This window comes from Charadrius vociferus, unplaced genomic scaffold, assembly GCF_000708025.1.
Source record: "Charadrius vociferus isolate BGI_N301 unplaced genomic scaffold, ASM70802v2 scaffold78, whole genome shotgun sequence".
Taxonomy (NCBI): Eukaryota; Metazoa; Chordata; class Aves; order Charadriiformes; family Charadriidae; genus Charadrius; species Charadrius vociferus.
The window spans coordinates 1853392-1864733 of NW_009649927.1; the positions used below are offsets into that span (position 1 = coordinate 1853392).

General features: G+C 40.7%; 1 protein-coding gene across 1 annotated transcript in view; it reads left to right on the forward strand.

Moving 5' to 3' along the window:
• The window catches only part of NTPCR (nucleoside-triphosphatase, cancer-related), an 11864-nt gene extending 759 nt beyond the window's left edge, over positions 1 to 11105 (forward strand). Inside the window, exons 3-6 of the mRNA XM_009891163.1 lie at positions 2415 to 2577; positions 3691 to 3787; positions 6496 to 6705; positions 11037 to 11105. Of these exons, the coding sequence (XP_009889465.1) occupies positions 2415 to 2577; positions 3691 to 3787; positions 6496 to 6705; positions 11037 to 11105 (539 nt within the window). The remainder of the gene's footprint in view (positions 1 to 2414; positions 2578 to 3690; positions 3788 to 6495; positions 6706 to 11036) is intronic.
• Positions 11106 to 11342: the final 237 nt, after the last annotated feature.

Genomic DNA, 11342 nt, shown 5'->3' on the forward strand with positions numbered 1-11342 from the left:
CCTGCACGGGGCCAGCGGGGCTGTGAAGCGCTTAGAGCCAGGGGAAGGCACCTGGCGGCGGGCCCCAGCTCCGGCCCAGGGCGGGAGGGAGCTCCGGGAGCTCCTCCTGCTGCAGCGGGGCCCGGCAGCTGCCTGCGTGCAGGCCTGTAGCTGCCCCCCTCCCCTGAGGTCAGAGCTGCTGCTTTCATTAATCTGTTCCTAATGAAAGTCCATTTTGGCTCTCTCTCTCCAGTCCCATGTCATGCACGTTTCCAGATGCTACTGCTTTGTCCCTGGCTCCTGCTCTGCAGTTCAGTATTGGGGGGAGGAAACGGTTGGACAGCAGATCCTGCTTCAATTAAGCTGCAGCCATTAGTAATTTCTGAATGTTCATCTTTTCTGTAACTTAATTGGAGTGATGTAGCACTTCCAACCTAAGTAATGTTCAGTTATAGGTAATAATTGGTATCCCAGATGGGCAGGCCTTGACTGAAGCGGTGGGGTAGTTTATCATGGTAGGGGAATCTGGTTATTGTGGAGGTAGAGCATTGTAGAATGTGAGGTCGAACTATAAGGTTGAGAAAGAAAGAAACCAGTTATTATGGTTGCAAAGCTTTCTTCTGTGGTCTGGAAGTAAAGCGGTGGGCCTAATTCTCCTTTTTGGAAACCTTTTGCAGATAGCTGTCCTGTCTGGAATTAATTTAAAATGCTACTGCTAGGCTGAGATAGCAATACCTTCCACCCACTTCCCTCTGACTTTCCATCTACTGACTAAAGGCTGCCCTCCAGGAGACACCGAGGTTAGGCCTGCTTAGGCCTTGTCTCTGTTCATCTAGCTGAAATTGAGGGTACTGTTTTGATTAGCTAAATGTATAAGTTTAAGCTTTCTTAAACTTAGTTTGAGTTTGACTTAGCTTTCTTTGGCAATTTACTGAGTGAAGGTAACCAAATTAGAGATAGCAAATCTACTTAGCCGAATTAGTATAAATTTGCTTATAGAGACAAGGCCCTGGAAAGATGGTAGATATTGATGGTGCCACATTTGTCATTTTATTGTTGTTCAAATGCCAGGAATCCCTTTGGCTTCAATTTTGAAAAGTTTGCTTAGTAGTTTGACTAGGTGCCCTTGAAGCCACAGAATACTTTGCCATTGATATTGACTGTTAAGAAAGTAGTTCCTAAATCTGCTTAAAACCTAAGGGAGGAATTTGATGTGTGCATGTTGAAATTATTTCTGTTGACATCTTTAGGCACCTCACATTGGTCTATATTCCTTATCTCCAGGAATTTAAGGGTTTATTCTGCCGGATATTTTCTATCCTCTGATTTTTTGTTGACAACAATGATTAAAAATGAAGTGATAACACTAAATTTTGTGAGAGGCAATAAAATTGAGTTTAAAAGGAGATTGTCAAGGGATGTACTTGTACAATGGCAAAGCAGAAGAAATGGCTCCTTTGTGGGAACTGAGAGGATGTCTGGAACATGGCCATCATTCACGTTACACAAAGTACATCAAACTGTGCTAGGAAGCATCAGGTGGTGAGGGTTTTAAGGGTCTGTCTTAGGGTAAGAAAACTGATTATAGGACCACAGGATAAATCATGTGAGAAGGGAGTTCAGGGGGTGTAAAGGAGGGTCAGCTATCAGGCCAGACCAGGTTGCTTAAGGATTTATCCAGTCAGGTCTTGAAAACCTCAAAGGATGCAAAGCCTCTACAGCCTCATTAGGCAACCTGTTTGAGGGCTCTATTGTCCTCATGATAAAAAAGCTTTTCCCTGTATCTATTCAAAACCTTTTTTGATTTAATTACCAGAAGAAGCGTGTTTCTGTTGCTGGAAATACTTTTTCCCATGCAGGACCTGATATCTCAGGGGTACTGAGTGCTTCTGATTTCTAGGACATCAGTGGAAGTAGTGTGTCCTTTGTGCCAGTTAGGCTCCTCCTAATAGCAGTCAGTTTTGACCTTATGATCTAACAAGGGATGTACTTAGCTCTGTTCTTAAAAAGTAGTGAATAGCAGTGGTAGAAAGGGAGATTCATCAGTCAGTCTTGCAGCTAGCTTGGGTATCAGTTGTGTAACAGGATGGCTCTCCTGTATTTACCTGCGTTGGGGCAAGCTTTGTGGCCTGCCCATCGCTATCTAAGCTAAGAAGTTTAGTTGTAGCCTGGGATATTTTTACCATTCTGTTGTAACTTTGCTGTAGGCATACTTCTTAAAGGCTAATAAAACATTACAATGTCAGTACAAGATGAACTTTAAAAGGTGTTTCTGTTCTTTCCTCTCCTACCATTTAAAGAACCCATCAATTTGTAAACTTAAAAGGTAATCAATGTTCCTCCTAAACGGAATCATTGCTGTGGTGTTTAGAAATGGGCTATTAGTGGAGAAGAAGATTAATCCTGTGTGCTTTTTGTTTCCTCTTTATTTTTAGGGGTTGGAAAGACTACTTTAATCCAGAAAGTCACTCAAGCTCTAAAATCCTCGGGCATTCCCATTGATGGATTTTACACCGAGGAAGTTAGAGAAGGTGGCAGGAGAACAGGATTTGACGTTGTCACTTTGTCTGGAAAACGAGGACCTTTATCTAGAGTCAGGTACTGAGGTTTTAACAACTGTAAGTAGCTTATTGTTTTATGCTTCTGCTCCAGCCTGTCAGCGTGTTAAATGCTCCTCCAGAAGGTGATTTCCAGCACACATATGGCTTTCATGGTCAGGTTCTTTGAGAACCAGACTGCCTGACCTGGCTGATAGGGTATATAGACAGTGTCTCTATTGCGCAGTGAAATACTGAAAATGTACTAGAGAAGGGTGTTCTCTCTTGCTGCTTATTTTACACCAGATAGAGTGGAAGCACTGCCGAGCCTTTTACTGTGAGGCTGAGTCTCTTTTGGATACAGTCAGTAGCCTATTGAAGGCAGATAGGATTGTTTTTGTTTCCACCAGCTAATTTATGGCGACAGAAGTGGAAAATAAGAGGGAAATTGCATATAACATCATTTTAAAGAGCCACTGACTGGCCCACAAAACCTACATGTGAATTTTAAGAAAAAGAGGGCCTCAGAGCCTGACAAAGAGGGGGGCCTCTGAAGTGTAGAGAGGCTCACAGTTACTCCTGATTCACTAGACTTAGCTTTTCACACATTGTGCAAAACTTAGTCTGGATCCAGGTGTGATGTTAACACCTCATTCAGACATAGTTGATCTGACTAATTTGCATACTGCTAATAAAGGTCATTCACCTAGGATAGTGTGGTGCAGCAGATGCAAACTGTCTGAGTGTTTTTCCAAGATTGTTTAAGGGTTTTACAGCCCATGCTGAGATTCTGTCTGTAGTGCTGTGATGCTGTCTGTAGTGTCATGTTACCAGATTCAAAGATCTGAACTGCAGGCATGTATTTTGATTTCAGTGTAAATATACCTGCTGGCTTTTGGATCCCATTAACCTTCCGTACAGGGTTCAAATCTGAGCTTACGTAGCTGGGAAGGTAGCTTATGGTATATTTATTATCTTAAAGTATGCTATCTGCAATATGACTTAATGCATGGTTTACAGAGTTTTTTTTTTCCTTTTCTTAGAGGAATTAAGGAGATTTGACTTATTAGGATAACTTCTCATAAACCCACTTGAAATGACTGCAGTGAATTCTTGCGAAACTCATTACTTAGAAGGAATTGTCCATTAAAAAATATCTCTTTTTCATATCCAGTTCTGATTCTTCTACTTCAAGACGTGAATATCGAGTTGGACAGTATGTTGTAGACCTTGTTTCATTTGAGCAGTTGGTTCTACCTATGCTGAGAAATGTGAGTGTTCTATGAAAGCTGCTGAAAAATGGATGCTTTATGATAATCGGTGTTATTGGAAGGCCCTCCTATAGAGCACTAGTTTTTAATATTAATGAATGCCCTGTTTCTTGGGTTTTGCTGATTCTGATTGACTTCAGGATCAGGAAACCGGAGGGGCAGATCTGGCTTGTTCTCTTGTGCTTGTTGTGGTGTTTGAGAGATTGCAATCCCCTCTCATTCCCGATCTGACATCATCCTATGAGCAGGCCCTCCTTGGTCTGGGAGACAGCCGATAGGAAGTTTCTTCCTATGCCCTCATCTTACATATTGGAAAGCAAACAAAATGAATGAGTGGCTTACCACACAGAACTGGGTGGAGTCAGTGAGTCCAAGAAAAAGGCTTTTGCTGCTGCTTCTCTTCTTTGCAGCCTTTTATTCCCTTTTGCTCTGATTCCCATCTTCTTCCAGTAGAAGCATTTGTTTCTTGAATCCAGTGGTTATTTTTGATTACTACTGTATAAGTACCTGGAGACTGGTAGGTTTTAACTGATAATAGCAGTCTGATAATTTGGGATTTCACCTGCTGCAGGAGTGCTCTGACTGTGACAAGACTTTCCACACAGTATTTTTCCTATCCTTCCCCTAACATTCTGTTAGAACAGTGCAAGCGATATAATGATTATTTCCCTTTTTCCTTCTCCTTCCTCTCTGTCACTCCAACCTTTCCCCTCTCCAAAATTAAACAAGAACAGATCTGATTTTGGCAATAACATATTACAAACAGTGTGCAGCAGCTGCTGAGCTGTACTACTAAAAGAATTCTATTGTGATTTTTCTACACTGCCAAAGCTCAAGGGGCTAAGGAAGAAGGGACTTCTTAATGACCTTCGAAAGAACAAAAAACCAAAGAGGTGCAAGGAGCAAGAACAAGACTGAGGATGTGATTCTTGTTTTTCTGAGGAACATTAAAGTCTAAGAGTAGGGAAGCCAAGACGGGGGCAAGGGAGAAAGGAAATATGAATGGAACGGGACAATTTTTTTGGTGCTTAATTTCACTGTAAGTTAATTTACTATGTTAGTAAATAGGGTAGTTTAATAAAAAAGACTTCACTAAGCTACCACTGTACTCAGAATCCTTTTTCTGCTGCATTAATGTGGAGTCCAGGAGAGATCTTTCTAGAAGGGTGTTAGCAGTGTTGAATTTTTCTGGTTTTATATAGCTTTCTGCAAGTATAGGAGAGTGAAGAGAAGAAGAAAAGGGGCCAGCAGGATCAGACAGAGCATGACCCTGTTCTCATTGAAAATGCTGTTAATCAGTTTTGAGGGAACGTGGTCATGCATGTAGGTTGCACAAAATGGGAGAGGAGGAGAGTGAGGAATATCATACAACTGAAACAGGAGAATCGTAGGTATGGTCTGGTTTCATCAGAGAGCAGCACGGAGTGGGCACGTGCCCATGTAGTCTTGAGGACAGCTTCAGCTCTTAAGGCTTGGACCTCATTGACTCCAGTGAGAACACGGGTAGATCCTACAATGGATGATCTCTCTGGTTCTGGAAGCTTTGCCAGGCAGGACTGAGGATTCTTTTCAAAGCAAAATGCTCTGTTTCTGTCTGACCTGGTGATTAGCATTGGCTTTTTAGCTCACTGATTTATGAAAGGATTTTAGATAAAACAGCTGCTCAGCAGGGACTTAGCTTGAAAGGTTTTAGGATGCATGTTATAGAGTTCTTCCACTTTCCCAGGAGCAAATACTTTGCCTTTATAAGGGAAAACATTTCAAATTTTTTTTTTTTTTTTTAGGTTCTGTATAATGTGGCTGGTATCGGTATATATTCATGGATCTACAGTGATGTTTTGACTTGAGTTGATTTCCTCCTCACTTGTGTAAATAATGGCGTACAGTTCTCTATTACTTTTACCAAGAGAGGCTAGGCAGTACACTTCCTTTTCTGTTGAATAGTTCCTCTGCTTTCTGAGTTGCTTTTCCCTCCGTGATACTCACCCATGTTGTCTCCTAGACTTCCCTGCTGCTCACACCAGTCTGCAGCACAGTACTGTTTGACACAGTAAGCAACCACAAATATGGTTAGTCTTTATTATGATGCCTATTCTACAATCCAGGGCAATTGTAGAATAAGCTGCATCTTGACAAAGAAATGGAAGATGACTCTTCTGATGTGTGAGAGGCTTAGAAACAGCTTGGTTGTTATCCAGATAGCTTTGAGGAAAGCTAGTTGTTCTGAGAGAAGTGCTAGTTTTGACCATCCCTTGACCCAGCTACAAGAGGACAAACTCCAAATCTAGATTTAATACGAGTCTTTTTTTTTAATACTCGTGTTGAGTGGATATTGATTGATTCTAAATGTATAGTTTGATGGGAAGAGTGAAGTTTTGAGGCTAAGTGCAGTTCTTAATTGTCAAATAACTCGTATGGGACCATTGTGAGAATTCTGCTTTGAAGGAAAACTGATATTATGGATATTTCCTATTGTAGTAGGTATTTATGTATGTATATTCCCATCTTTCGAAAAATCTGTGCTGGAATAGAAATGATAGATTTATATGTCTGTCAGTTACCAGCAGCAGCTTTGACTCTTCCACTTTCCCCAGTATTACAATTGAATTGATTTCTTTTGGAGGTATTTCTTTTATTAGCATAGAAATTATTTCTATTGCTTGGTTTAAGTTCTGTTGTTTACAGTCTCTCGATGCCCTTTTCCACAGGTAAACCATGGCAGTGATGCAGAGAAAAAAGTTTGCGTCATAGATGAGATTGGTAAAATGGAACTCTTCAGCCAGGCTTTTATTCAAGCTGTTCGTCAGACGCTGACTGGCTCAGGAACTGTGGTACTTGGAACTATTCCTGTACCTAAGGGAAAGCCACTGGATCTTGTTGAAGAAATAAGAAGTAGGAAAGATGTTAAAGTGTTCAATGTGAGTAATATTAAATATCCTTAAAGAGCCTTCTGTTCTACGTTGCTGGTTTGAATTTGGCTCTGTTTAAAAAACTAATTGTTAATACCAATTGATAGCTGTGGGTAGCCTGTACGAAATAAGTTTTTTAGTTTCCATTTTATTCTTAATGGGCAGGTGTTCACCTTAAAAAAAAAAAAAAAATCCCAGTTGGCACTTACTGTAGAAGTCTCGCACAAAGCTGGCTTTGCTTGTGAGGGGCTGTAGAAGTAATGATATAGTTGTTTTAAAAGGTTTTCTTGCTGTAGTATTGTTGGCGTATAACTATTCATTATTCCTAAGAGTTAAATCTTTCATAGTACAGTCAGATTTAATTATTTTTTTTTCAGACTGGCTTGCAGAAATATTACCAGTAATCATATTCAGGAAAAAAAAGGCAGCAGTGGAGTTCGCAAAAATGATTTCTAGAAGACAGACACTTGTAAATGGAGTATGCTTTCTCTGGAGTCAGTGAACCGATTTTGGAATTCATTATGTTTTTACAGACATAATTTTTAGAATATTAGAGCCTTAGAGTTCATTTCTGATCAGTTACAAGGAGGCTCTCAAAAACTTAACACAACAAAACATAGCTTGTTCACAGGAATACATGAGTAAGGTTTCCTTAATATCCGTAAGTGTCCTGGGTGCTTCACAAAAACAAGCTAAACACAGCCCCCACTCCTTTGATTTATTTTTTCTGCTCAGTGTGTACAATTTGTAGAATAGAATAAAGCTATGTATCCAAAACTGAACTCTACATCTCTCTAAATTATAAATTCACTAAGCGGGACTTACATATCCTGGCTTACTAACAGGGGTAATATGCTGTAGAGCAGTATACTCTTGCAGCCGGTTCTTTATCAGATGCATGTCACAGTGAGAATGCTTACTTTCTTTCATCCGAGTGAATGAGGAAGGAAAAAACACTATGCTGAATGATCTCAATTACTGCAGAGAAAGCAAGGATTCCATCTTCTTTTTTCCTCTTTGTGTCAGTCATAGCAAGACAATAGTGTGCTTTTTGCCCTCTCAGGGGAGGAAACAGAGTGCAAGAAAACAGCATTTGGCTTTTCAAGGAAGCTTCTTTTTATCAGGTGATGTTCTGAGGGCGTGTGCTTCTCAGCCTCAGGTTGTTAGCTGTGTCAGTCTGCCCATCTATCTTTCTTTTAAGTCCTGCCTACAGCTAGCAAAAGTCTTCCTGTAAATTTCAATGCAGCAATGTTTTCTCTAGCTAAAAAAACTTTACTAAAAAAAATGAGCCATCCTGTTTATGCTGCTGAGATTAGGACATGCAGGTTTCTTTATTTAAACAGAGTTCTCTGGTGAATCCGTTAGCCAAAATTATGGGTGTGGAATGTGCGATGGACTGCAATAGTTCCAGGTGGCAGAGGCCTGCGATGTGAAGGTCTTGTGCAGGAGAATGTCTGTCTCGCTTGCTCCAGTGACACACTACGTGCTCTTTCCCAGCTAGTTAAAATGTGTGCATGAGCAGGAACAGAACCTGCCTGTGGGGAGTCAGAGGTGTAAATACTGGATCACCAGCTATGTTCTCCAGGGGCTGTGGCATGGGGAGAACCTGGAGTGCCCAAATAGCTCATGGTCAGTAATTTCTTACTAACTTTTATGTTGCTTGGAAGCGTGCAGAAGTAGGTGGCTACCTTCCAAAAGAGTTCTGCCTGCTTTGACGCTTAATACAGAGTTATTCTGCATTCAAGTTACTTAGCAGGGTTTTCTCCTCTTTCTCTTAGTGTCACAAGGACAGTTCTGATGTTGGACACTGAGTGCGTAGACACAGCTGTTCGGGGTTTTACAGTCCCATCTAGCTTGAAAGCATATTCAGTTGGTGTAAATGGGCCCAGATGCCCTAAAAGCAGTTGAGGATTTGGTCCCAAATGTTTAATTTATTATGTTTAGAGCACTTCACGATAGGAGCTCTGATATTTAACACATTTCTTCCATTGTTGCCCAATTCCATTTTGCTGAGAACGAAACTTCCCAGTGAAACTACAGAGGCTCTTTTTGCACTGCCCGGGTCTGTGTAGTTTTGCAGACACGGTGTCATAAATAGGATCAGATTATCCTTAGGAGATGGCCCATATTAATTTTCTCCATTTTCCCATCTATTAATTTTGCTTCCATGAAACCCATTAGTGAAGTTTGGTTGCATATGCCTTTTAAGAAAGAAAATAAATAGTTAAATGAATCAGAAGAAGAAAAGGTTCCATTTGAACAGACTGTACAAGAGGGGTTTCCTTGACAGTACTTTAACAGTTAGGGGAAGAAAGCTTTTGTCCTCTACTGTTTCATGGAGTCTAGGTGGTAGTTTCCTCTAAATTACCTAAATGCTTAGTATAAGCAGCATCTACAGTTATTTTCAACTCCCTGTCTAAAAATCTACCCATCTGTTTGTACATTCAGTACAGATACTGGGAGATTTGTTCTCTCTGGGAAAGCTGCCTGCACAGAATGTCTCCAGATCTTAGGAGGAGACTTATATCTATCAACCAGCCTTTGTAAAGCAGTTGTGAAAATTTCCCAGCACTTGGCAGTTTCTCTTTGCTGTTCTCACTGGACTTCTGGCATGTAGGTATGGAAAAGGGGTAGATAAAATGTAGTATTGTTTTTGTTGGCTGTGAGACAGTGGGAAGAGCTATTCAGTGTTCAGAAGGTCCTTTGAAAGTCAAGATATCAGGACACTTGCTGTGAGATTTAGAGTTTGGCTGATCTATGCTCTGTGCCTTGTTTACCTTGGGGTCTCAATAGCCTTACTGAAGAGCAGTTCCATTCTTTGTTGTCTTGCTCTCTTTGTTACTGTGGAGTTTTCTGTTTTTCTTATAATAGGCTTGGAATGATACTCAATAAACAGCAACATTTTCAGGCAGATCTTCCCTTTCTTTCCCTTTCTTTTTTTTTTTTTTATGTCACGTTTTCATCAATCCCATGTTGATCTGCTCTCCTGAATTCAAGTGGTGTAGGTGAGACCACCGTCAGTGTTGGTTTCCAGCGTTTGGATAGGATGTCTATGATTAAACAGCAGTAGGCTCCTAGGGCCAAATTCTTCATGTAGGACTGTCACCTATTTAGAAATACTACTACTAATAGTAATACTTTCTCCTGTTCTGTATTGCCCGTAGTACTGGAAGGGGTACAAACCCTTGTGCTCAGATCTTAAATGCAGCTACAGGGAATGCAGTGAAACTTGCTGGTAGAGAGTTCTATGCCATGCATAGTGTGGTGTCTCTCCCTCCTTGTCAATATTTCTTAAACTTTGTTAAAAATATGAATGCCTTGCCTTTTTTTTTTTTTTTTTGGCTCATCTGCCTTTGTCTGATTTCTTCCTGCCCTCTCTGCAGGGATCTGAACAGTGGGAAAAACTTCTTAGCCTTTTTAAAATGAGGCTATTGCTGACACTTCACAATTGCTTGTTAACCCTTTCACCACTTCAGCCATCTCCCCAGAATTTGAGTTAGTAATGCGTGGCACTGTGGGCTCTGGATAAGGTCCCAGTCTATCAAGAACGAGTAATTTACACTCCGCCATCCTCTCCCTGCCCCCAGCCAGCTCTGTGCTCTATCTTTGCTGCACCTGGGAACTGAGCTGACTAGCAAGTGCTAGCATTTGCTTGGCAGTTTACAGTAATTTGCACGTGCTGCAATGCAGATGGGCCCAGCAAAAGACAGGACACTGGACCATATGGATTTTCACGTGTACCGGTCTTAAAACCCAACATTTCCATGGACTGGTCAACCAAGGGCATACCTCAGTGTGCTGTAAAAGCTCCCCAGCTTTCTCAGGTAGTCTTACTTCTTCTTGCAGGTGTTTCTATCCTGCAGTGCTAAGGTTTTGCAGAATACAGAGTTGTGCTGCCCGTTTTATTTTTTTTTCGCTGCAGATGCTTTTGACTAGGTGTGTCATCCTAATAAATACAACCCTTTCAAGTACTGAAGGCATAAGAACTCCACTTTATAGTAGGAAAATTATATTTGGTAATTGAAAAGGATTTCTAGTAATGACAAAAGTACACGCTGGTTCTTCGAGTGATTCTTGTTAGTTACTCAAGCTCTGGATAATACTGCAAAATACCATGGGTAATTAGATCAAAAGGATCACTGAATATTCAATTACATGTGCAGGTTTGTGGGTTTAGCTTATTGTGTTCTCAGTGGCAGAAGGCGGCAGGTGTTTGACACTCAACATTCCTCCACTGAGAGAGAAATGCATTTGAATTTCTGCTTTGTTTGTTTTTGAAGTAAACACTGATATAGAGGTTATTCATCAAATTACATCCATTTTAATTTCTCTTTCTCTAGGTTAGTAAGGAAAACAGAAACAGCATTTTGCAAGACGTCTTGGCAGCTGTGGAATCTTGCAGAAAATGAAGACCTTTTTCTTGTAAACACTAAAGCTTTTATTTTAACAAAACATTACAATGTTTTGCAGATGTTTTTGAGTCTATCCTTCCTGCTTTAGCCCCTGGAGGCTTTCCTGGAGCCTTCGGGGTATGCAAGGTAAAGCTGGTAATACTCTAAAATGTGAAAATGAGATAGCAGGATTCTTGTTTATTCCGTTCACAAGCCGATCCATTAAAAAAAAAAAAAAAAGAACAGATAGGTGGT